We start from the raw sequence: 27,187 nt of genomic DNA on the forward strand, positions 1-27,187 counted from the left end.
GTCAAAGTGTTTTCTTTTTCTTTACTGTAATGCGCGATTGTAATGTTTATCTCTTATATTGTTTGGTGTACTTTCCATGTTCTTTTAAAGTACCAACTTGTTTTTCCTACGTTCAAAACTGTCATCTAATGGTCCCCTGGGCCTTGTCAAGCTGTGTGCACAGCTTTTAGCCCAGGGTGACCAGCGAGATTTTTCTGGTAAATGAAGTGCATTGACTGATTTATTAATTCATTGATATGCAACTTACAAATGATTGGAAATGAGGGGAACATGTGCACAGGGCGGAAAGCGCGTGGTCTGCCAGGAAACACTGAGGTGGCCCCGAGAAGGGCCTTTAGTAAGGACGACATCCGTTTTGTGCCTCTTCACTAAGCAGCGACGACACGGCGTGCGCAGTCCTCGTTTTGCACGAGCTGTCGAAGCAATCCTTGGTAAAAAAAAACACGAGGGAACAAAGTCGTGCTGTGTATGCAGATGCGATCGCCTCGTGGTTCCATTCACGGCGAACAACCATCCGGCAAGCCTGGCTCTTTCGACGGATTCAGGAAACGACTGAAAAGAACAAAAGTAAGGAGCGAAGAAAGGTGCACTGCTTACAGGTTAGAACACAAAAACAAAGCTAGGCGCTGCACTCGGTTAACCCATTCAACGAGGCGTGGCGTGAGCTTTAAATCCGATTTCGACAAGGCGTGAGAAGTCGCTAAAGAAGCAAAGGCACACTGCACTGAATGAATGATATAGATAGACTAAGCGCAAGTCATAACTTCTCTAAAGCCACACTGCACTCGTTTAACCCTGCAACGAGGCCTAGCGCGGGTTCTGATGTCTGGCGCCGATTTCGACAAAGAGAGGGAACACGGCCGCGAGATTGATGCCCGCAATCTTCCAGGAAGCAATGAAGCGGCCCTGAAAAGGGCCGTTTGGAGCAGCTCTTCAACGTCAACTTACAGCGGCGTGGCGGCGAGCAGTAGGCCCAGCGTCCGCGGCGAACAATGACATCGGCTTCCGAGAAGCATATCCAGGGAACGACGCTGCAAAAAAAAAAAAAAGTTTAGTTACAAGCACCGCAATTTGGTGAGTCCTCAATGCACGAGAAAACTTGCGACAATGTAGTTCAGTCCTTACCTCAGGGTTGAGAATGCGCACCCCCGACAAGCGCGTCAGCGTAGCTGTCAAACGGCGGTCCTCAAAGCGCGCCTGATGCGGATCCTTGTAGTGCCGCGGCAAAAACTTTAAATACGAGCACGACACTAGCCACGTGCTCCTGGGGAAACGGCGAAAGCCGCAAGCAAAAACTGCACAGAAATTTCAGCTGGCTGTCGCCGCCGAGCGCACCACGCACGAACGCCATAGCTGCACACGCCTCGAAACGAGCGCGCCGAGGATCACGAAACGAATGCGGCATGCCCGCTCACCACGCACGCGCGGCGCGGCGGGTGCACCTAGCGATTCCCCAGGCGCTCTAGGGAGAGGTCGATGATGATGATAACAACTTTTATTTCCACCGATGTAGGAGGCCCCCTACTCCCCGTCCCTGGCACGCAGGCCTAGGGGACGGGGGACGGGACCTCCGCGACTAAAGACTGGCGAAGATACATTGTCTCTTCGCGGCTTCAGCCGCCAGGCGGACAGCTCGTTTCTGGTCGGCGGGGACCTCGCTTCGCAGAAGGGCCTCCCAGGCTTCTCTACTCTTAATATTGTCCTCAGCACCCGGGGATCCAGGGCATTGCCAAATTATATGATCGAGGGTCCCCCTCGCTCCGCAGGTCTTACATTTGTCATCTTTTTTATCGTCTAAAGTGGTTTGAAATAACCAGACAGGGTTAACGAAATTTCCGGCCTGTAATCGTCGCCAGGCGATGGCCTCTGTATTGGTTAAATTTGGATCTGGTGGTGGCATTAGACGCCTGCCTAACCTGTAGTGCACGGCGATTTCCGCGTATGTTTGCAAACGTTCGTCCATCCCCTGGGGGTCGGGTGGCTCTACAGTTACCCGGAAGTAGAGATCTCGGGCTAACATGTGGGCCGCCTCGTTACCGGGGACGGATGTGTGTGCTGGGACCCAAATTAAGGTGATCTTGCGATCAATTTTGGCTGCGGACAGAATTCGAGCCGTTTCTGGCGAGACCCTGCCCTTTCCGATGTTGCAGATTGCTGTTTTGCTGTCACTAAGAATCAAACTAGCCTTGGTTCCGGCGCAAGCAAGCGCTATTGCGACCTCCTCGGCCGTATCTATGTTTCTACTCCTAATAGAGGCGGCGGCGACTGGTGCACCTCGGCCGTCGACTACTGAGGCGACCGCCGCCCCCGACCTGCCACTCGCTGCGTCCACGTAGGCAACCCCATTTGCCCTGAAGTTCCCGGCCCTTTTAACCAGCGCCTCCGCCCTTTTTTCCCGTCTTTCCCTGTGATGTTCTGGGTGCATGTTGCGGGGGAGGGGGGGAACGATGATATTCTCGCGACATTGTGGCGGTAGGGCGACCTTGTCGCATATGCCCCTATCTACTTTTCGGCCGACCCACTCTAAGATGGTCCGGCCCGTATTCGTTGTACTCAGTCTTTCGAGCTGGGCGATTCGCACCGCCTCGGCTAGTTCAATCCAGGTATTATGCACCCCCATTTCCAACAGGCGGTCTGTAGACGTGGAGATAGGTACGCCCAGCGCCCTCTTGACGCAACGCCGAATAATTGCGTCGATCTTCTCTCTCTCGTTTACCCTAATATCGAGGAATGGCGTGGCATAGCATATTCGGCTAATAATATACGCCTGCGTCAGTTTCAAGAGGCTACTTTCTTTGAGGCCCCTGCCCTTCAGCGCGACCCTCCTGAAGATCCCTGTTACTTGCGCAGTGTAGTTGCTGAGCTTCTTGATCGTTCCTTCATTGTAACCGTCCTCTTGGATAAAAAGTCCGAGGATCCTGATGTGATTAACTTTCGGTACAGCTTTGCCCTCTACCTTAATTTCAAAATTCCAGTCGCGCTTGCACCGGAGCGCTTTCGGATTGTAAACAAAGAGTTCCGATTTCTGCGGCGAACACACAAGGCCCCTTTCGGCCGCGTAGGACACTACAGTGTCCGCCGCTGCCTGCAGCCGCTCTTCTATGCTACCGTCACTACCACTGTTCAACCATATGTTGATGTCATCTGCGTACAAGCTAAATTTTATGCCGTCTATATTCCTGAGTGCGGCGGGAAGGCCCCTCATTGCCACGTTAAAAAGGAAGGGGGAGAGCACCGATCCCTGTGGCGTTCCCTTACTTCCCAGGTAAACCTTGGGGAATTCTAAGTCCTGAAATTTTAGTTTTATCGTCCTGTGCGACAGGAAATCCTTGATGTAATTATACGTCCTTTCGCCGACACCTATGTCCTGAAGCCCCGCAAGGACGGCCGCATGCTTAACATTGTCGAAGGCTTTGGTTAGATCTAAACCTAAAATCACCTTCGCGTCTTTGGATCTCGAATTTATAATGTCATGTTGCAAGCGAAGCATCACGTCCTGCGTACACAAGCCCGGCCGGAACCCGACCATCTCGTGCGGCCACAGGTCGTTCTGCTCCATGAAGCGTGTCAGTCTAGCCTGGATGACGCGTTCCATAAGCTTTCCTACGCACGAGGTTAGGGAAATTGGTCTGAGATTTTCTAATCCAGGCGGTTTACCCGGCTTAGGGATTAGCACCACGTTTGCTGTTTTCCATTGCTGAGGGAGACGGCCGCTACTCCATACCTCCTGCATGTATTTCGTGAGCGCCGTTATGGACATGTCGTCCAGATTTCTTAATAATTTGTTCGCAACCCCGTCTGGGCCGGGGGCCGATCGCGTCTTTAAAGTCAAAATTTCGGCCCTAACCTCCGCCTCTGTTATGGGCGCATCGAGAGTCTCGTTAGGAGGGCCCTTGTACTGCGGGAGGGGGAGGGATTCTGTGTCGCCGATGTAGGTGTTTACTAATTTTGCCACGAGCTCCGCGTCCGTCCCCTCGAACGCGTGCCTGGCCTTCGCCAATCTATTGCCCGATTGTGTGTTTGAGCTATCAGGGTCCAGGAGATGTCGCAGCAGGCCCCAAGTCTTGGAAAGGCTCATATTGCCTTCCATTTCATCACATCTACTACACCAGTTTTGCTCAGAAAGTTTAATTGCGTATTCCTCAATTTCCTTATTATGCCTGGCTATTCTTCGCCTCAAATTTCTGTTCCATCTCTGTGTGCGGAGACGCTTTTCCATGCCTCGTTTAGCTTCCCACATGTGCAAGAGTTTGCTGTCGGCGGTTGTCGGTGCGTCTTCCTCCTGTAGGGTCGTGGTAGCGGCCTTAACTTGGCGCATGAGGGCTTCCACCCATTCGTCGATATCCTGGATATTCTGCTCTACGTCGGAGCTTTCTCTGAGTTGTCTGAATTTATCCCATTGAGTTACACTGGGTTTTCTGCTGCTTCTTACTTTGGCTCCCCGTTTAAGGGTTACTGCGAGGACGTAGTGATCGCTCCCAAAGTTGATGTCGGTGTTTCTCCAGGTAATCTCTGCAACGTTTCTGGTGAAGGTTAGATCTGGGGTAGTGTCGACGCTCACGCTGTTTCCCACCCTGGTCGGACAGCCGGGGTCCGTTTGCAGTGTGAGGCCCAATTCATGAAAGTCTTCCCACAGCTGCCTTCCCTTCGGGTCGTGCCTATTGTATCCCCACTCTTGATGGGCCGCGTTAAAGTCCCCTACAATTATTAGCGGGTTTGTTCCTGCCGCCTTGATGGCTTTGCGAAAGAGGGCCCTGAACCTAACTTTACGCTGCTTGGGGGTGCTGTAAATGTTTAAGAGGAAAATACTGGGCTCCACCTTCCTACCCGTGAGAATTTCAACGAGAACCGCCTCAATGTCACGAGAACTGATTTCGTGCGCGATTGCCGCTACGTTCCTTTTGACGAATGTAGTAACCCGAGATTTTTCCCCGCGGTCGCTAGCAAACGCTTGATATCCCGTAAGTTTAACCGCGCCCTTGCCCGTTTCTTGCAGCGCTATGGCTAAAGGTTTCTCATTTTCCTGCTCGAGGTACTGTTGCACGAGCGCTCGCTTACGCGGGAACCCTCGGCAGTTCCACTGCCACACAGTCGAATCATTCTTTGATAGAGTTCTGGCCATATTCGGAATGGTGAAGTACTGGCTGCGTCCCCGTGAGAGCGCCAGAGGCTGCGTTCCCGGCAGCAACTGTAAGTTGTTCCTGAATCTTATTTAGGAGACCCATAATTTCGATCATGCCAGTCTCGATCCTCTCGAATCTCGCCTGGTACTTCGCGTCTAACCTTTGTTCTAATGCCACCATTGGATCTGTCTCCCCACCCCTCCGTTTCTGCGGGGGAGGTCTAATCGGCTCAGTGACCATCTTTTCCTCCTCCGTCGCCGGCGGCGCGTTTGGTGTGAGTACGTTTGACGCCGGAGGTGGGGGAGCCGATTTAGCGACTTGTCCTGAAGGAAACGCTTGCTGAGACGGGAGGGACCCCGCGCATGTTTGTGGTTGAGGTCGGTGAAGGTCCTGAGTGAGTTTTTTAATGATCTTCTTAAGTTCATCGACTTCCTTTTTTAAATTTTCTATTTCTCTATCTTTCTCATCTTTCGCCTGGGAGGCCGCGCTGCTGAAACTTACGATTTTACGGTCCCCGCTCGGGCTTCTCTTCCGGGGGGCCCACGGGTTCCTCGCGTCCCTGGAGCTGGAACTGGCCCTGGCTCCGGACCTGGATCCGGATCGTCCTCTGCCACGGGAGCTCGAACGGGAACTGGCCCTGGCTCCGGACCTGGATCCGGATCGCCCTCTGCCACGGGAGCTCGAACGGCCTCGACCGGTAGTGTCCATCAGTGGCGGGAAGTCCCCGCTCCGTAGTCGAAAGTCACCGGTACTGCCTCGGGAATCTCCGCGCCGGCCGCGGGTGTCCCCTCCTCTGACCTTTGAGCGTCCTCTGCAATCGCCTTCGGGTGTTGCGTCCGATGTTTGCTGCTGCTGCAGCTGCTGCCGTTGCTGGCTAATTTTTTGCTCCCACTGCCGTTTCTTGATCAGATAGGGAGTCCTGTAGATTTCCCTGCACTTCTTGTCGCCGAGCGGGTGATTTTTGCCGCACAGCTGACACTTCGCGTCACAAGTATGTCCCGACGCCGGGCGCTCCGCGCCGCATCTTCGGCACTTGACATTGTCGGGATCCGGGCAGACATCTTCGCGGTGGCCCAGGCGTCCGCATGCATTGCACACCTCGTACTTTTTGCGGTATAGTGCGCACCTTTGCCACGTAAGCGAGAATTTCACCCACCTCGGAACCTCCGGATTTTCGAATAGGATTAGGACCGTGGTTGAATTTTTACCCAGACGCCTGACTCCTAGCACGGGTGGGTTGCCCTTGATGGTGCGGAGTCGGTGCACAAGTTCTTCCTCAGTGAAGCGTAAGGGAATGTCGTGCACGACACCCTTCCCGCAGTCCTCGGGCATAGCCACGTATGCGGAAACGTCAATTTTGTCGCTGCCAAATTGGAGGACGCGCAGCCCAACGTATTTCCCTTTCCTCTCGTCACTTGTTGTGGCGATGAGAATGGACTGTTGTTTTGTGTTAACAGAGAAAATGTCCTCCTGAGCCTCGGCGAGATCGACGCCGGCGGTGCGAGCGATCAATTCCGCTAATTCTAGGCTGCCGTGTGTAAGGAGGCGGCTAACCCCACCCCGTGGGCGAAGAATAATTTTTTCAGCTCCGTCTGGTATCTTGACTGTCTGCCTTTCCACCGACTTTGCTGCCATTTTCTTGCCAGCGCGCTTGGACGCGGCTAGTTCTCTCTCTCGCTGAGCGGCGACAGCGCGTTCCTCGTCCTCGAGCGGCACCACCTTTCCTCTTTTTTTGCTGACAAACCACTGACCGGGCTGTTTCAGCTCCTCGGGGTCAATATTCGTTCCCTCCATGGGTTCAGTCATTTTCGCCGAGGTTCTTAGCGGGCCTCGGCCGCCGGGGGTGCCTTTGCCTGCCTAGGCCTAACTAGGCCTAGCGCCCCACTGGGCTCGCTAAGCTCTTAAAAGCCTCAATAATGGGTGCAAAAATCGGCCCACCTTGGAAACGTGAGTAGCCGTAGCGAACGCTGCCTCAATATACTTGATTCACGCAGAGTCGGAGATCGGGTGACCGAGGTAGAGAGTGAGCGGTTGTCGTCGACGTAGCCCATCGACAGAGCGTCCGCTCGCGTCCGAGTCTAGCGGCGGAATCGCGACATTCTAGGGAGAGGTCGAGAAAGGCGCGCTGACGCCATGTCCGGTTGAGAACGAGGGCGAAGTCAAAAAACGTCACGGAGAAGCGCATCCCATCGACCAATCAGCGTTTCCAGCCTGCCGTCCCGCAAACGCTTCTCTTCCGAGAGCCTGCTTGTCAGCGGTGTCACCATATCAGCGGCAGTCGTGGCAAGTTTTTTTGCGGTTGCCGTGCCCGCGCTGCTGAAACAACAAAGGCTTGCCCAGAGGATGACCTCAATGGTGAGTGATTTCGAGACTTCAATGTTCCATTGTTGTGCTGCTTGTTGGCACAAAGCCAGTAGTGTACCCATGCCCTTCGTGATAGTTTGATAAAGTGTTACATTCGTTGTATCATGAAGAGAATGAAGTGCTAAGCGAAGTGTCCTTTCGGCAACGACGCCGAAGAACAGCTGAGGCTGTTCACGACGAACTAGAAAACTGTTTGGCAGTTGTCAGTCTTGATAATGGTCATGGTAGCAGATTATGCACAACAGGAGCAGAACAGTATCAAGATGCCTTTTCATCGCATAATGTTGTTTTATCCTCTTTATCAGCGCCAGCCGAGGACGCAGTTGAAAGCCGCAGTTCTCACTTGTCGGATTTTAGCTCCGCTAACAGCATCTCTGACATAGAAAGTGCAACGTAATGGCTCGTTCACACTTGGTCATTCGGCGGCGAGAGCGAGCGGAATCCGCCGCCGCCGAAACGCTTCGTCGTTCACACTCCTCCCGGCCGTCCGGGCCAGCATGTCGCCGCTTGACAGTGAACTCTCGTTAACTCCCGAGAATAACGAGGTGTCACGATATCTTTGCTGGCGCCATCTGACGACAGCCCGAATAACCTGTTATTTTCGCGCGCGCGCGCCTTTCTGCTCACCCGTCTCCGCGGCTGCTCACCGGTCTCCGCGGCTAGAACTTTTGGGCTTTCGCGCGCGCTGCTTTCGTGTTCGTAGTACGAGCCTTGATCAGCAATGACAAATTCTGAAGAGGAGGAGATTCTCCTGATACTTCTCGCAAACTCGCTGTTGGCCGCGCGCCAACAACAGCGAGTGCGGGAGGCGCCTAAGAAGAGACGACGACGCTGGTGGGTGCGACCTGCGATCCTACAACGCGATGAGCTCGGCCACGCCAGCAAGTTGTTGCCACTTCTTCGTTCCCGCGACGTGGAATACTACCGAGAGTAAGTTTGGACAACACTATGCATTTTCTTTTAGTGTCCAGGTTATGTTCAGTTTATAAGTGATCGAGTGAATAGAAGAAGCAGTGAATAAATAAATTACTAAACTCTTTAACTCGCCGCGGTAGTGTTGGGCTGCTGATCGCAAAATCGCGGGTTCGATCTCGTCTGGGAAGGCCGTATCCGGTGAAGGCAAACCACAAAAACGCAGGTGTGCAATCCGATTTAGCGCAGTCGAAAAATGCTCAGATGGTCTAAACTAATTTCATCGGTATCCATCTATTACGGTATCGCGTAGGGACGTCAACCCCAATACAATAAATGGAGACACGCCGCAGTGTCTGTGTTGAAGGCGCTCTACTACTGAGTAGGAGCACCCGTGTTGGAACCCGGCCGGGGCGGCCTTGTTTCGATGGGAGGCTAAACTTAGTATGCGCCCGTGTGCTGTCCTATGTAAGCGCACGGCAAAGATTCCCAGGTGGTCGAAATTATTCCCTAGCCCTCCCTTACGGCATTTCCCTCTTCTTTCTCTCACTTCCTTCTGGATTCGACACCCCCCCCCTCACCTGCGCGTTTCAGGTGTGACCAAAAATGTCTGCCATTTACAGCACCTTTCCTTTCTGACAACTAGTTATTGTTCATTCCTTTGTTACAGCATATGGCAAATTATTGCTTTTGCTTTATTTTTCAGTTACCTAAGGATGCCTCCAAGAGTATCTGCCACCCTCTTGGAGCTGGTTGGACCTGCAATCAGCAAGAGGGACACGAAGTTTCGAAAAGCAATCCCGGCAGAGCACCGACTTGCTCAAAATGTGAGGTAATAGCTTTTCTTCAACAAATGCATTAGTCCGTACACTATCATCGAAGACTGCTGCATTGTGTACATGCACATGATCTCATTGCTTGCATGAAATAATTCTTTCTTCAGGTTCTTAGCTGCCGGTGATACAATGCGGTCGTCGTCCTTCTGTTTTTTGAATGGCCGCTCCACCACTTGTGGGATTATATCTTTGACATGCCAAGCGATTTGGGACATCCTTGGCCCGATATATGTTCCGGTCCCAACAACACCTCAGGAGTCGTTGCAGGTAATCAAATAACTGGGCATACTCACGGCTACCACACCGAAACTTCTTTACGCTTTCCATCTAACATCCATAATTTTAAAGCATCTCAGCTTGCTCCCTGATTGCTTTACGTATGAGAGTCAATTATTTCTTTCACCTCATTTTTCAGATTGCTCACGACTTTGAAGAGCGATGGAACTTGCCACATTGTTTGGGTGCGATTGATGGCAGGCATGTTGCCATTGAATGCCCTGCTAATTCCGGCAGCCTCGACAGAAATTACAAGAACTTCTTCAGCAAATCACTGCTTGCTATCAGTGATGCTTACTACAGGTACAACTCCTTGGTAGCAAACTGTGCTCTTTGCATGTTCATCAACAGGTCCATTGAAACGAAGAGCTTACTTCATTTATATTTTTGTCAATGTTGCCTTGCATAAACACCCATCACGCCCACATGTAAGGATAAAGAGGTGCAAACTTCCTTATGTGCGATAGATGCTTATAATGAACACATGAAAATAGCTCTGTGCATTGTTGCAGTGCTGTACACACTGTATCATGCATTAGCTGCCTGCCAACGTGATATGATTGAAATTCATGCACAAGTATAAGTGTGGTGTGAATTGACTTGGCGTGCCTATGAAAGCACTTATATAAAGTGCACCATTTCACATCTTCATTTTAAGTTACATAAACATTCTGTGCCTGTTGTTTCATTTTTCAGGTTCATTTATGTCGAGGTTGGACACTTCGGGAGCGAGTCTGATGGCGGAGTATTTGGCCGCAGTACCCTCCACGAATCAATTCAAAGCAACCAGAGAGGTCTCCCACGTGATGCGCCACTGGGAACAGCAGGCAATATGCCTTATTTTTTTGTTGGGGATGAGGCTTTTCCCCTGAAAACGTGTATGATGCGTCCGTACTCCAGGAAAAGTAAGCTTCATCAATATGTTTGCATGAGTACTTTGTTGCAGTAGCAGAAAGCACCGATCTTTGAAGCTATGCTTGAGCTCTTTTTTGACAAGCACTATCATGAAACATTTAGGCCGACATGCGTTGAAGAAAGTGTGAAGTGGGATTCACCACTTCCTGTATTTCGTTCGATTTCTAACCACAAGAAAGCTAGCCAAAGGTGTTTTCCTCCGCTTTCTCCGCAGCTTGACAGCAATGTGCATGAGAGCAACGTTTAAAACCTGGCACCAGCTATCACTTAGTGGTATAATGTACTAAATTAGTAGCAGTGGTAATCATGAGCCTGGGCGAGCAGTCATACCGATGCCTCAGTGACCCAGGGCTCGCAAACCTTCTGGCTGGAGGTGCACAGTAGCCATTGCAGCAGAAAAATGGGCTGAAGGCACTGAAACGAGAAGAATGTCTGCCCGACGGAATATAGTGCTAAAATTGACCTGCGATATGCTAGTCCCACATATTCAAGGCTCATTTCTTATATAATAAACTTGTTCATTCCAAAATCATAGCTAACTTTCTTGCATGACGGTACTATTGCAGTAGAAAATATCACTTGGCCCAATATTATGACATATTGGCTGACATGTCACTGATATATGCTGTCCATGCCGGTGTTTCATCAGAACTCTGTAGTGAATTGCTGTTGTCAGCTTGTTAATTTTTAATGTATTCAATTGTTCTCTGCTCATGGTTCACATTACAGGCTTTCATCCGCTGTTTGCCGCCAGTGGTTCTAGTGGACCACAGCCCGGCAGTCAAAGCGCTGCCCCAAGTGCTTTTGAAGAAATGCACCAGAAAAGAATATTCAATTACCGTCTAAGCCGGGCTCGCAGGGTTGTTGAAAATGCCTTTGGCATTATGGCCCAGAGGTGGCGCATTCTGCGTCGCCCTTTCAAGGCAAAAGACGAGAACATCAGAAAAATAATATCGGCTTGCATAATTTCCTGATGAAGGAGTCACATACTTCTCAATCTTCATATTGCCCGCCCGGTACAGCTGACAGCACTGATTGGCAAGGAAATGTTATTGATGGAAGTTGGAGGGCAGAAGATGGTGCAAATTCTGCATTGAGGGGCTTGCCCCACTCTGGCAGCAACTCAACCAGGTACTAAGAGCTTGCAGCTGAATGCGGGTCTTTTGCATGCCGGTGTTCAGTAATTTTTTCAGAACTGTGCTTGCATGTTGTTAAAACTTGCATCACTTGCTTCAGTAACAGTGTTTCTCTATTTGACGTGTGTTTACACCACATTTATGTTACAGGCTTGCGTATGACGTAAGGGACAGATTGTGCCAGTACCTTATCAGCGAGGGCAAAGTACCATGGCAAGTGTCCATGATAAGGGGGAAATAAGATTCAACAGGTAAAATATCACATTTTTATTCGCAGATGAATCGCTTCACAGTTGCGAATAGTTGTCATGCTTCACAAGTTCGCCTCCTATTTTCATTGTCATGCATGGCACCTAATTGTGCTCAGGTGAATATAATATATTAGGTAACATAGACTCAGGAAACATATCACAGCTCTGTTTAGAAAATAACTGCAAAAGATTTAATTATCAAAGAGTAATGCTTCCCTCATTTTTGGGTACATAACATTGTCGATTTCATGCATGGCATCAAGCTGCTGCACTTTGCTCAAACTTCGCAGTTTGACAGCGAGTGCCATGCAATAATGGTGTGGCAGATCTTGTGTTTGCTGTTCCGACTTCATTGATGATAATCGTTGCAGGCACACCGAAGCTACTTGCAGATGCATATCCTCTGAAGAGCTGGAAATATAATTTTTGTGTGTAAATTACAGTTAATCCTGTTTGAAAGCATTTTCACTTTACCTTCCTGTGGTGGTCGCAAGTTTACGAGCCTTTGCTGGCTTAGGAGTGCTAGAAAGAAGACAGCAACTCAATTTAGCAAAATTTCATAAGTACACTACATGAATAGCAGCAGGCTATCATAAGGAAAATACCTTTCAATGTCCAACTGAGCGTCCAACTCGGCATCTAGCCCAGCTTCCAATTCGCTCCTTTGCAGTGACCTACGATGAAGACAACATTGCTGTTTTACCATTCTGTAATGCAGTAGTGACCAGTTTTTCTTCACCTTTCACTTTCCGCACTTGCAGGTCGTGTAGGTCGAGGTGGTCCAGCTGGACTTACAGGAGTGTGAAGGAGCTCCTGTGACTGAGGCTCTTCAATTGCTTGAGTAGCCTCTGTATGTGCAGTTCTGCAGCAGGATCATATCATCATCATCATCAGCCTGACTACACCCACTGCAGGACAAAGGCCTCTCCCATATCTCCAATTAACTCGATCCTGTGTTAACTGCAGCCATGTTATCCCCGCAAACTTTCTAATCTCATCCGCCCATCTAACTTTCTGCTGCCCCCTGGTATGCTTACCTTTCCTCGGAATCCAATTCATTACCTTTAATGACGATCGGTTATCCTGCTATCTCATTACATGTCCTGCTTGTTTCAACTGAGGTGTCACGAGCTCGTGTGTGTTTCCTGACCCATTCTGCTCTCTCCCTGTCTCTTAGCGTTACACCTATCATTTTCCTTTCCACGGCTCACTGCGTTGACCTCAACTTCAGCTGGACTCTTTTTGTTAGCCTCCACATTTCTGCCCCATATGTGAGGATCAGTAAGATACAGTTGTTACACACTTTCCTCTTGAGGCATATTGGTAAGTTGCCATTCATAACCTGAGAGCGCCTGCCGAATGCACTGTGCTCCATTCTTATTCTTCTAGTGATTTCAATCTCGTGGTCTGGAACTGCGGTCCTGTAGTAAATGTATGTATTCACTCATGCAGTATCATGTAGTGTGCCATGAAGCAAGCTTGCATGCACCAACCAATGCTTTAGACAAGAATCCTTGCATCGTGGCTTAACTCTGTCATGAGTTCCTGTTCCTTTCTTGTCCTTGCTACCAAAAAAACTAATCATAGCAAGTGGCTTTCGTGTTATGCATGCCTTTGGGTGTTGGCACTTTTGTAGTTTGACATACTGTTTTAAAACAAACTACATTCTAGCAAAGCAAGAGAAGAAATTCTCTGCCTATTACTTATGTATATAGTTCAAGCCTGTAATTTGTAGTTTGACATACTGTTTCAAAACAAACTACGTTCTAGCAAAGCAAGAGAAGAAATTCTCTGCCTATTACTTATGTGTATAGTTCAAGCCTGTAACAAAGAAATTTTTTTCTACACTGAGGTTACTTTTGACTCCACCTGATGCCTGTAATGACAATAAACGCTTCTATTACCCCCCTCTATTGACATGTGAGTTGAAGGTAAAGTGTGTGTTCAGTTCAGAGTACAAAAGAAAGCTTTGGCTTCAAACAGTACTGCAGACCTACTTAACACACATGTAGTGAGTGCTGTTTAATGTGAAAGGAGTGGTGAATGCCTACCTGCTTCAGGGCATATTGAAGTTAGTTACGTGTACAGGCTTTGTCAAATAAAATATATAGCTCAAATGATCTGACTTGCTTTCGTGCTGTGCCATGCGGCTTCTTTGCCGTGATCTTCCGTGTTCCAAATGTCTAGTAGGGGAGACAAACTTTTGTTTGCACACTGAATTCATTCTGGATCTCCAAGGGTTCAGCATGCCCCAAAACACGCCTCAGAAATGAATCATAGGGGCTGTATATTGTTGACAATGGCTGTATTTGTGTCCTTCAGAACATGCTTCATGTGAGGTTCCCATTCATATTAACGCTCACACAGTGCTAATAGTTGAAAGTAGTGTTATAACTCACTCTTGTACAGTGGCAAATCTCACATTGCTGCAAAGGCTGAAAAAGTTTTAAGACAAAGCATTTATTAGCCAAGTTCAAGCACAGCAATACGACATGGAGTCTCTAATATCTTGCACAAGATATAGAGTTGCATTGAAAAAAGGGGTGTTCTGCATCAGTGCATTCGCGTGAAGGCACTTCATGCTACAAATCAACAGGACCATTCAATATGAAAAGGAAAACCATATTGCAGAAAAAGAAGGAATTTTTGTTAATTCATATTAAATTTGAAAATTAGTTTCCAATATTATACACAAGGAGGGAAACTAGCTAAGAAACAGGAAAAAGTTTGCTTGTCACACATAATGATAGAGTAATAAATAATTGAATGCCCAAACTTCGATTCATATTGAGAGAGCCTGTTGTGTCAGTTCACTTTCGGTAGGTTACCTAAAGGGGTTGTCAACATGAGAAAAGCATTCTGCTGTAGTATTGACATAACTGCAGTAACATGTCCACAGTAATGTTAGTGGTGTAGGAAAGTACATTCTCGTTTCTCTGTTGGAGTGTATGCAAACCCTTATCTGAGGCATATGTCCCTCAGCTACTGCCCAATTCCAAAACACGCAACAGATTTCAAGACAAACAGCATGATTACTGAACTTACATTGGTTGCCGTGAAACTGGCTCTATAATAGCCATCATGGAGTCAAAATGTTTCCACTTTATGACTGGGATGTCATTCCTTCCTGCACCACTTTTCATTTTGTTTTTTATCTGATTGCGGCACTTAAGAAAAGTGTCTTCTAAGTTTTTAAATTTCTTCTGGCAGGTCATCCCTGGAATAAAGAACTCATGTTCACACTATTTCTTAGCTATATACGCATGCAATGATCTGGTTTTGCATCGATCCACAAACATGCAGCATATACCATAGGCATGGCAGTGACCGTAAAGGAAGCCTTGGCTGCGCGAACATTGTAAATCGGCAGCAAAAGTTTACGGGATGCATGCTCTCAGAAAAGAAATTATTCTAGCTCTGCCTCGTCACCCAGTCCCGTAGGGTTACCAGCTGACGAGTGTGCACGTCCCCTCATACGTTGAGACATTTCAGGTGACGTAGATTATGTGGCGATACCGAAATAATTTTTTTTACGCGTACTCGCGTACCGCAAAATTTTCCTGGCGGTTAGCGGATGGTTAAAAACACAAACGTGCAATCTGGGCTTTGCGCACAACCGCGATGACAGCGGGGGCGCGTACGCGTTCTGCTGTTCGCAGTGATTTTCATCGTGATTGTACATTCCACAACACATGCAGTTGGTTTGCGGTTCTTGAATGTATTGCACTTAAAACTTGATGTACTGATTCGTTTCTGCGCGTTTGGCGAATTCATTGAGCTTTCGAGGAAAGGTACCCAGCCAAGCAAGCGTAAGCAGAACACCATCCGCATTCCGAGAGACTCAGCTGTGGGCGAGCCACAGGTTTTTATGCATCGTTATAATCCGGTAATAATAAGTGGTTCATCTGAGGAAATATTCGCCTGCTTGCTAACAAAGTTTTCAAGAAGCCATTACCGTTAGCACACATATCGCGGCATATTACCACTTCACCGAAGCTACGCACGCCATCGGACAGCCTCATCGGACAAGTTTGGTGACGGGAAAATGCACACTAAATCCCTCGCAAGTTCATGGCGTGAGTAACCCATGCACTGTGGCAACAAACTGGGACATACTCTGTGCGGGCATAGTAAACAAGAGATGCGTACGTACCGCTCATGCCGAGTTCGGCGCCGATCTTGTTCCAAAGGTCATCCTTTAGAAGATTGTTCTTGTGTTCTGGATGCCGCTTGTCGTACAGAACCGAATAATTTTTCACTGCGTCGATGAGCATTTCGGTTGTGGCTGGAGATATGGCCATGGAAGCACTCGCGCACACCGACGCCATATTGCAAACTGCCGGAGCCCGCGGGTGCCGTCCTATTGGCTGATGGCAGTCGGCGGATTTTTTCCGCCGGCGAAAATCGGTCCTTGACCGAACGGGCATTCCGCGGCGTATTTCGGCGGATTCTCTCCCGCGGCAGCGGATTCCGCTCGCTCTCGCCGCCGAATGCCCAAGTGTGAACGAGCCATAAGAGTTGTCACGGAATTCTGACATAGAGGAGTTGGTGGTTTACGAAGATAGGATGACACTTGAGTCTGGTGCCGCTACTCAATGTCTAGAGCACGACTTGCGCGTGTGGGCCTTTAATAGCCTGCTTCTCACCTGCATTCCCTGCTTAAAGTGCAGAAGCCATACCATCCAGAGTTACCCACGGATGCTAGAAAATTACTAAAGACGCAGAGGCATGCTGACCCAGCAGTGATGACCGATGGTCATTACCACTACTTTGGAATTTTTCGTTCTCTGGAAGAACATGTGCATGTTCCTTAACGTCTGCACTTTGTGCGAGGGCATTACACCAGTTCTCATGCATTCTACTGTAAGATAGCATGAATCCAGCGGCATTTTAAGCAAGGAACCAGAATTTATTCTTTCACTCGAAACTGACGCTGCTGCATCATGCCAGTAGTTTAGTTTTTGCCCTCTCATTCCCAATCAGATGTATACTCTTATAACCAACATTTATGGGACTGTGCAGCGATTTGCGCCAAGGGTAAGAAAAGAGAAATATTCGTTGGTATTCAATCATCCTTCATCATCATCAGCCAGACTAGACCCACTGCAGGGCGACAGCCTCTCCCATATTCCCCAAATTAGCCCTTTCCTGTGCTAGCTGCATCCACGTGACCCCTGCACCCATCATAAGTTTGTGATCTAGCTTATGTAGCCCCGGAAGAATCGGCCGTTAGCAACTTTGCCTTTCCAATTGTGCACAGCAGTGAGGCTGAAAAAGACTATAGGCTGGGCCTGCCCTCTTCGCTCGGTTTACTTTGTCGGCCACCTGCCATGGCACAATTGAGGGAAGACAAAGGGAGTGATGTGGAACCACCTCCAGCCGCGCCTTTCATCTACAAACGCCCTTGTGGTTTTAAGCAATTGAATGGCCGTCCCCATGGCTGGCACCAGTAGGTCCGCTTGTAAGGCAGGATTCAAGCGAGACAGCAGCACTGGCCATTGCTGTGAGGTGCGGGAATGGGAATTTTTGTTTGTATATTATTTGCTTGCATTTGAGGAATTTTAGGTGGCATGAATAGTCGATGTCTTTTTTGTAATGAATGCATTCTTTAGCCACTTTCAGAACAATTTGTTGCTCAGGCTGTTAAAATATGCTCACGGTGCCAGGGAAGGGCGGTTTTTTTTTCTCACTATTTTGGTTTGAGCCAAGTGACTGGACATAAGTTCTTTGTACAGAGCTGTCCAATGTCTGTGTTCTTTGAGGAGTGTAAAAGGTTTGTTATTAGACGTGTGCCCACCAAGATGCTTATGTTGGGAAATTTTTGGTTCTTTTTTGTTTTTGCAGGGATGTAGCTTCGCTTGTGACATCATGAATTAGAAGAGACCATCATCGTGAGCAGCTGGAGGCTACCAGAAGACAAGCATATTTTAGACGTGCTAAATTGTTCAGGTAAACATTGACAGTATTTTAAATTTGTAGTTTTCCAGCGCAACGGTGCATGACCAAATAAGGATACTTGAAGAAAACAGCGCAGCAACAGGGGCAAGAGGGAAGATGAGACAGGTGCTGACTAGCAACTGAAGGTTTATTATTGAAAAGGAACGCATAAAATATACTCTCTTCACAACCAAGAGTGCACATGAGCTGCGTGAACAACACTGATAACCTGTCAACTTCAGTCATGGTGGTCAGGATACAATAGTTCACAATCATGAACAAGGACAGACGGTTGTTCATGACTGTGAACTGTTGAATCTTGACCACCATGACTGAAATTGATAGCTTATCAGTGCTGTTCATGCAGCTCATGTGCGCTCTTGGTTGTAAAGTGAGTATATTTTGTGTGTTCCTTTTCAATAAACATTGCACCTGTCCAATCTTCTCTCTTGTGCCTGTTGCTGCACTGTTTTCTTCAAGTATGTACCAACTTGCCGTTTTACTGAAGTTGGGAAGAAAGATAAAACACAGCGCTCACTAACAACTGGTTATTTAACGGCGCAGACACTGCTTAAATGCCCTCAGACCAGTGCTGCAGGAAAAAAAAACAAACTTATTGCACTTTTATCATAAAAACTATGAAAGAAACATCATTTCTGCGTTATATGATACAATTGAAGTATTGCTCGCACATTGTGAACCAGCTTTTTCAATATGATGCATCTCTGTCGCTTCACATGTGGTTTGTGGTCTGCTTTTGCTATTGATCTTCACACTTAAAAATCTCTGTACAACCACTGCAGTGCTCGACAAGTTTGGAACCTCTCCTCATTCTTTAGATCTCTATCGTGCAGATTGCATTTACGGGCCTCTAGCATTTTGCCTCCATCGAAATGCAACCACCGCGGCCAGGATAGAACCCACATCTTAACAGGCCAGCAGCCGAGCACCATAACCACTTAACCACCGCGGCGGCTCATGTATCTGTGTGTGTGTGTTCCGTAGGGCTGGAAAACTATGAACTTAAATCAGTGATGTTGACCAGCCCAACAACTAACTCTTCTGTTCATAATACCTCTGCTCCTTCTTTCTGAATGGCCAACTAGGTTGCACTGCTACTTTGTTTATATGTTGCAATTTTGTGCACAGAATTAATGTCTTATATTTGGGAAATACAAAGTTCAGGTGGTGCATGTTTTCAAGGTGTGCTGTTGTTGTGTAAATAGTTTGCTGAAGTGTTTTGTATTTATAACATGCCAGTTGAGAGGTGTGTGTGCATTTTCATGCTGCTATGGTAATGTGCCTAGTAACTGTTTAAAACATTAGCTCTGGTTCTTGTTCTTCAGTAGCTCACATGTGTGTTTTTTAGATTTGTTGCAAGTTTCTTTATAAAGTAATTAAATAAACCATATCTGTGAAAGTGTAAGCCCACGTGTTGCATTTTTCAAGCTATGCCAATGTGTTTGTGTAAATGTTGAGTGTATTATTTATTTATTTATTTATTTGTGATACCCTCAGGGTACAGAGTACATTTCAGAGGGGAAGGGCAGTTGATAACAAGAAAAATAAACAAAGCACAATTCATACAAAACTATAGAACAACTGAGGCAGGATAAAAAGAAGTGAGCAAAATTAACACGGAACAGATTAATAAAATAGTTTAAGAACAATACTAGTACGTGGAGAACACAACACTACAATAAAATACAAAAGCGATCATTATGTAATCAGAGTGGTAAGTATTCTTCTAAATTCAGTTGAATCAGTGATGCTAGTTAATAATGCGGGTAGGGAATTCCATTCTTTAGAGGTTAGCGGAAAATATGATTGCGCACATGTCACTGTGTTACAATGAGGCACTGTGACCTTGTGTTGATGATCACGACGGTGAGAAATGAACGGTGCTGGTTGAATCCATCGAGAGCGAAGTTGAAAATTGGAGTAGAAAATCTTATGGAACAGGCAGATGCGGAAGTGCTTACGGCGGGTAGCTAGGGGCAGGAGGTTTAAAGACCTTTTCATAAGTCTGCTTCCTTTTTCTAAATTATATTTCTGCTAATTTAAATAAATCAGACTAATTGTCAGAAGAACCATGTCATGGAATCTTGTTGCATCTAAACGATAGGAGCACTGGTAGAGAGCTGATGAATGTTACATTTAAGGATTTATTTAGAGTAAGCGGTCTGAAAAGTATGGAAAAACAATGTGTTGTGCAGTGCAGTCTTGTGTTTGTATTCTATAGCAAGCACCGCATTACTGTGTAGCAAGGAGTAATGCTCAATTGCTCATTCTTGTGACCTTAAAGGGTCAGTCTACTGAATTTTATTGACCATATTTTCTTTGCGGCAACCGATAGCTCTTTACTCAAATTACCGTTTAGCCAGCTGTGGTGCCAAGGAGTGCGGTAGAACATTTTAAAATAGAATTTATTAATGTGGGAACACATCTGTATGAGATGGTAGTCTCATCTGGCAACCATCTGGATTTCTGCCGCGCGGCGACAAACATGGCGGCGCCTGTCGAAGCCGGACCTCTCGCTTCGGACTGAATTCTCGTTGTTGCTGCCTTTTTCAGTGCGTTCACTGGCCATAAATGGGGCGTCTGTCTTTCGCTTCGTCTCATCTCGCCTATAAGAAAACATATAAGAGATAAATTTGCTTTATTTTAATAATTAGAGTGACGATTCTGCCGCTCCTAGGCTTAAGTGGAGAGTCGGTTTGTTTACAGCAATGGTTCCCGTCCTGACGACCAGATGGCGCCACTATATGCTGAGTTTATTTTTGCGTCTCTGCTAGCATACGCTGAACTAAAAGTGCGAATGTGCCTGCGTTTTGCGTACGTGTAACTATAAATATTCATGTGATTTACAGAAAAAGCGAGCGGTACGCCTTCTACAGTTTACTAGAACAAAACGTGCGTTTTTCTGACATTGGGGCATACAAATGGTACGTAGTATATTCACTTATGCTTCTACAAAAAAAGACTACCACTTTCTTGAACAAAATGAACGTTTGGGGTCGCCACCATGCTCTTTTACGCGACTTTTAACGCCGAAATAAAATATAAATTGCTGCCTAAACCGGGCGCAGACCCCTCGTTATTGATGTTATAGGGTGCCAACTACCAGAATATGCCATTATTTATACACTCATCTCGGTGAGTAGACTGACCCTTTAAGCTGCTGTAACCATTGTGGTATGACGATGCCATTGTACACAGTTTAGCCTTTCAAGAGATCACTTTATTGAGCAGCAGCCATTGGTAGCTGAAATATTTCAGTAATTTAGAATGCTGTCTGAAAGTTTCTGAAACATTATGACAGCATTGCACCAATATTGCAGAAACATTGTCGTGGGAATGTTGCATGTGTGCAAATAAAAAGTTGTGTCAACATTAAGAAAATGTTGTAGCAATGTTGCATTAATATTGTCTCCAGAAGTTGCTTTAACATTGACTGAAAGTTGATGTAACATTGGAGCAATATTGTCTCAACGTTGTCTTATGTATGTTGCGTTAACGTGGCAAAAAGAGGACGCTAGCCACGTTAAGGCAATGTTAGAAGCTAACGTTGTGGCCACACTGAGGCAACAAAGCGTGCTACTAGGTCTCCAATTCAGTGCACGAAAGAGCGCAGTGTTGTGCTGGTCCCATGTCCCGACGGGCGTGGAGCCGAAGCTGCTGCTACAGGGACGTGAGCTACCGTGGGCGCATTCCTACAGATACCTTGGAATAGAGCTCACGACACAGCGGGCATACCTGGAGCTATATGAGTGTGGCCTCCGCGTGAAGGCGCTTCGGAACCAATGTGTCCTGAGAGCCAAGGCGCTATGGTCATTCAACAGACTGGAAATACTGCGCACCATTTGGAAGGCGGTGATGGTGCCGGGACTGACTTATGCGAATGCTGTGCTATGTTTCTCATCGGGGACCCGTGAATTTCTGGAGCGACAACAGAGAGAGGTGGGACGGCGGGCTCTGGGGGCGTACCATGCATCCCCAAACGAGGCCGTCCAGGGAGACGTGGGGTGGTCCACCTTCAAGGCACGGGAGGCGACGGCGAAGCTCAATTTCGAGATGCGCTCGTGGACGCTTGGGGAGGAACGCTGGGCCCATAAAGTACAGCGGTGTCTGCTGTACTCTGGTATGTGCACGCGCTGGAAGAGGAGGGTACGAGCGTTGAGAAGCAAATACGGTGTGCCACTGTCTACGATCACCGACACCGAGGGCACCTGCTGGAGAAAAGGGAAGGTGCGGCAGCGTGTAGTGGCGACGGAGACAGCGCTGTGGAAGACCAACGCAGAAGCCAAGCCAGCTCTCGGATTGTATTCTGCGCACAAACGAGAGATTGCGCAGGAACGCTTCTACGACAACTCCCTTGGCAGTGCCCTACTCTTCGAGGCTCGGGCAGGAGTGCTGCGCACGACGAAGTGGCAAGCCCGGATTGCCGGACAGGACAATGCGGTCTTCTTGTGCACGATGTGTGGGCAGGAAGAGGAGACGATCGAGCATGTGGTGCTGTCATGTCGATCGCTCCACCCTTGCCAGCAGAGTGGATGTACCCTTCCGCAGGCGCTAGGTTTTGACACAGGGCAACCGGCAGAGGGCAGTGCGAGCAACAGCAAAATGAACAACCAGGAAGCCATTACCAAGGCCAGAGCGGTCGAAACAACAAAGCGCAGCCTTGAAAATTGGAGTGGACTGAAGGGTCACAAATTTCGCTAGGACGTTAATGTCCGCCCGTTAAAAAGGGATAAGCCCCAAATCCAATCCAAAAGTCTCAGGCCCTCATCCAACCGCGGAGTGGGCGAGTCGATGGTATCGTTGCTTCGGCGCATTGAGTTTCTTGTGTTCTGAGTTCTTTGCCCGATCAACGAAGCAAGATGCCGAGGCACTGCCGGGCTCAAGGCTGTATGAAAGGCGGGTTCGGCGGAGACACACCATGACACTCCTTTCCAAAGGACGCCAAACTACGACGGACATGGATACGTGCGGCTCAGCCATCACAACCAACGTGGGTAGCTGCCAAGCGCGATTTTCTTTGCTCGGACCATTTCGTCGATAGTGACCATGAAACAAGTCTCGCTCTGCTGCGGAGCCTCGGCATGTCTCTCAAACGGCGGCGCCTGAAGCATGACGCTGTGCCATCCGTGTTCTCTAGAAACCGCAAGGGAGAAAGTATCACCGCTGCTTTTGAAAAGAGGAGACGGAGAGAGGTGCGTATGTGTTTAGCTTCGTAGTAATTGAAAAGCGAAAGAACTGTGCCGTGTAAAAAGACAGACCGATCACAGCGTCATGGGATCCATTTCTCAAAAAAGATATACATTCACTAGAGATGATACAAAGAAAAGCAATCCGGTTCATTTTCAACAGTTATCATGGGAATGCGTCACCGTCTGCCATTATGTCTGTAAATAATATTCCATCCTTGGAAAAAAGAAGAGCACTCGCTAGGTTATAATTTCTTTTTTCACTTTATCACCAACAGTTTAATTTCTCTTCCAAGGACTACCTGCGCCCACGCTTAACCCGACATACTAGGAACGTTCATGACCGCAGCCTTACGCCGTACTTTGCCCGTACAAACCTCTTTAAAAACTCTTTTTTTTGTTCGCACTATCGCTCAGTGGAACAGCTTGCCAGGTTTCGTCTTTTCCGCGCGTAATGTTCATGATTTTGAAGAACGCTTGTCCCCTCTCATCTGAGTTCTGTTTGGAATCCTACGTCTGGTGTTTTATAACATTTCTTCCTGTTTTTTTCTTTTTGACAATGTTGTTCATACAGCAACCTTTTACTTCTGCCTGCCTTGATGTTTGTTGATCATACAGGTGTTTTGTAGTGTTTGTCTGTTTTCTTTCTTTTTTTTTTGAAGTTTGGTGTGATCTTTGGCTGTTGTTATATTGCCCACTCTGCTTGGCCCTCGGGCTGCAGTATTTTGTAAATAAATAAATAAACTTCTCTTGAGAGCTTGAACAGTGCTTCGGAGCAAATCAAGTGAAACCTTATTGCAGCTGCTTTCCTATGGGCTGTGCATGAGCGCAAATATTGGCCTTGAAAGTCGGTACCTGCTCTAGAAACGATTTATTTCCTCCACACAGCACCACTCGAGTGCTCTAGATAAGTGTTATCGGGTCTGCACAGCAACTATTAAGGAGTTTTAGCACCTTCGTACCTCTGGTATGGCCAACGGCGTCACGCTTTGCCGTAGCTACCATTGCTGTGCATGCTTGCCAAGCTCAATTTGCCGCATGGTTGTATTTACTGTAGTTAGCATGCATATTTACCGTACGCCAGTGCTAAAACTTTGGTCAGTGTAGGTAGAGCTCAAAGGGGCCAAATCGTAACTGCTGTCACTTGTGATGTAATATCGCGCATGGTAGGACTTGCAACAAGCATCAGGTGTTGTGAGCTCACATTATGAAACCATGCGAGTCGGGCACTGCTGCCAAGTCTGTACATAGCTGCCCAGCAGTGCGCCCGCATACTTAATGCTGTGCAGCATCATTTGCTATTAAGCGGAAACCAGGATAAGGTGGCCACCAGAATGTTGCTGGTCATACAGAGTGTGACTGTGCATTTATTTTACTGTCTGTACACCTTTTCAACACGGCGAGTGCCATCTTCCAGTCAGAAGCCTCAGACCAAGCGGCAAGAGGCCAAGAGTAACTTGCTGGCGGCGAGAGTAACGCACCACTCAATGTTGCCCATTCTGTCTGGACTGCATTGGAAGCTGGCATGTCGCTACAAGCCATGGCTACGAGTGCATGTATGGCGAGTGTGTGTGACTATTTTCCGCTTGACTGTCAATTTAAGTGTTGCTTCCGGCGCAGATAAAAACTGAAAGAGGAGTCCTTTCCTATTCTGCATTTGTGAGCCACAGTGGTTAGGATGGTCGATTACTGTGTTCCAACAAGGTAGATGACTGGGCAAGTTGGTACTGATTCATTCATTTTAAAACCAGTCAAAGGACAGAACATACAGAAGAGCACAAGAAGAGGCTTTGCTCTTCTCGGTGTTCCATCTTTTCTCTGGTTTTAAAATGAATCTGATACTGTGCTCAAGGAATCCCTACCGCGGCTGCCGCTTTTGAATGGGGGCGAAAAGCAAGCCTCCCATGTTCTGTGCGATGTCAGTGCACATTAGAGAACCCCAGGTTGTCGAAATTTCTGTAGCCCTCAGCTACAGCGTCTCACAGCCCGAGTCGCTTTGGGAAGTTAAAAACCAAACATTTGTATCCCACCGCACCATTAACCTTCCCATGGCCTGACAGTAGGAATAAAACTTGGTCAAAAGCGAGGCTTTCTTCTCTAGACGGACTGTGATACAGGCCACGTTATCCATTCCATAGCTTTATTCAACTCCCACATAGTGATTCGGTACACCCTTCTAATTACAGCTGAAAGCGACGACACAAGTTGATTACCGCGAGCTGATGCTCTCTGCTAGGCTTCAGAATGGCAAGAGCGTTATTTGCTTATTGACAGCGACATGCATGCCGAATATTAAACGCTGCACGAAGCTCATCCACTCACTGCACTCGCTTACATTTCTCCGAAAGATGACGTGCATGCAACAATCATCTGAAGTACTCAGCGTCACGGGCATGGCAACTTTAAGATCACAAATTCTCTTTCTCGGCTTCTGTAGAAGTAAAAAACGATGCGCAGTATCGTGTCAGCCCAGAATGATGGTTTGAGTTTTAACGTCTCAAAGCGACTCAAGGTGAGAAACACGCCGTATTGGAGACGCCATCGAAATGTAACCGCCACAGCTGGAATCAAACCTGCGTCTTTAGGGTCAGCAGCTGAGCATCCGCATCAGCTGTATCAGCCATACAAGATGCAGAAAATGGTATGGAGTGAATATTTATTGTAACTAAACTGTATAAGCAGTCATCTTACCGCCGATAATAATAGGCCTGGTTGGCTTGGTCCCCGTCACGCATGACGGTGGAGTGTCAACAGCTGTATGCGCTGATGCTATCGACCAATCATTCACGGTGAACAAAACGGCCCGTTATTCATATATTCACAAGCGCAAGTCTTCTTCAAAGTCTTGGGGCACAAAAAATGCTCGTATAAGCATCGATTTGCAGATTTTTTACTCCCAAAACAAGGCCAGAAGTAACAAACCACACGTAAACAATCGCAGACACATGAACGTGACGAACTTCTTGCAGTCCAATATGGCATCACCGCTGGGCGTCGCCCTCGTCCTTGCTTTTCCTACCAGGGATTTAAAAATGGCAGCGCCCCTGGAGGCTTGTTGAAAAGGTCTATAAGGGTTTATGGTCTCAAATATATGAAGCACCATTTTGCGCAAATTACTGCCATCCCAGATCAATTCTTTTGCCACATATTCGAAATGATTAGTCTTTATCCGGTCTTATTTTTGCTGTAATATGCTTCCAGCATTTACGCTATATGCAAATAGGGTGGTAAAGGCATGCATGTGTTTCCTTGTGTCAGAGAAACTTTCTGACTGATCATTCTTTTTTTAATGCAGTTCGTTGGGCAGCTCTTGAATGAGGACATGCGACAAGCAGCGCTAGAAGCAACAGAGCATGCTGCCTGCCTCAGTGATGTTGTGCCTGAGCCAACAGGAGATTGTGGAGCTGAAGAGGACGGGAAATATGAACAAGTTGAGCACGTGAAACGAATTCAAGGAGATTTGAGAGAAGGGAAAAATTATTCTAAGCCACCTGTATGCTTGCAAGACGCTTCAGCAGGTACGTGCTAAGTGTCAGTCAGATACCAGTGCCAGAGTGTGCATTTCTCTGCTACCATGTATTTGTGTGTGTCATGTTGTAACCTAGGTCCTTCATTAATCTTTGGAACAGCATTTGTCGTCTTCTTGCTTGCACTGGAGCAGACGCATGCGACTCATGCAAACACCATCAACATAGTGCCTGTTAACACAGTGCCTGTTGCTGTTGTTTCATGACTTCTTTAGAAAAGTGGGCTCTGAATCAACATATGACAAGCTTTGTCGCAGGAGCATCAAGTTGCATGCCACACCCGGAATTGCAAGCAGATGTGGCAGTCCAAACATCAATAATTTGTCGGACCCTGGGTATGTGTCGATTATATCGTGTGTCCTTCTGCATGTGATAATACTGGTTACCTCCTACCAATTCCTGACACTGCTACTTGTTTTGTGCAAAGGTGTGTGATAGAAAAAAAGGGACACTGAGATATAACAAAAGGATAACAGCTTATGTCTAAAAGCAAACAGAAAAACATATATGTGAAGAAAGGGGTTATGGCATGAGTCAGTTTTGAGGGTAAAATCTAACAGTAACTGTGGACACTGTTCTAGTCAATCAGCGCAGCGCTTATTAGCCATGCGCTGTGCTTCTGTATAATGCATGTGCTTCACATCAGCTGTAGATAGCAACAGGTGGTAAACATTTTTGCTTGCTTGTTTTCTACTATTTCACG

General features: G+C 47.5%; 1 protein-coding gene, 1 long non-coding RNA gene and 1 pseudogene across 4 annotated transcripts in view; 2 read left to right on the forward strand and 1 right to left on the reverse strand.

Moving 5' to 3' along the window:
• Window positions 1–434: 434 nt before the first annotated feature.
• Window positions 435–1,225, reverse strand: LOC149348341 (uncharacterized). Its single transcript, XR_016292244.1, has 3 exons — window positions 1,126–1,225; window positions 949–1,031; window positions 435–552 (listed from the first exon to the last, which is right to left on the reverse strand). It is a non-coding gene; the product is annotated as an uncharacterized LOC149348341 (long non-coding RNA).
• Window positions 1,226–7,391: 6,166 nt separating this feature from the next.
• Window positions 7,392–27,187, forward strand: part of LOC149348342 (uncharacterized) — a 358,890-nt gene continuing 339,094 nt past the window's right edge. Inside the window, exons 1-3 of one of the 3 annotated variants that reach the window (XR_016292740.1) lie at window positions 7,392–7,478; window positions 17,658–17,762; window positions 18,605–20,044. Coding sequence is in view for 1 of the 3 variants with exons in the window: in XM_089588078.1 (XP_089444204.1) it covers window positions 7,467–7,478 (12 nt within the window). In the remaining 2 variants the exon portion in view is untranslated. Of the gene's footprint in view, window positions 7,479–17,657; window positions 17,838–18,604; window positions 20,045–27,187 lie in introns of those variants that run through there. The other 2 variants (XR_016292739.1, XM_089588078.1) reach the window with 2 other exon arrangements.
• LOC149348343 (uncharacterized) lies at window positions 9,106–11,803 on the forward strand (annotated as a pseudogene).

Source organism: Amblyomma mixtum, chromosome 4 (assembly GCF_055824585.1).
Source record: "Amblyomma mixtum isolate Tamu chromosome 4, ASM5582458v1, whole genome shotgun sequence".
Lineage (NCBI taxonomy): Eukaryota > Metazoa > Arthropoda > Arachnida > Ixodida > Ixodidae > Amblyomma > Amblyomma mixtum.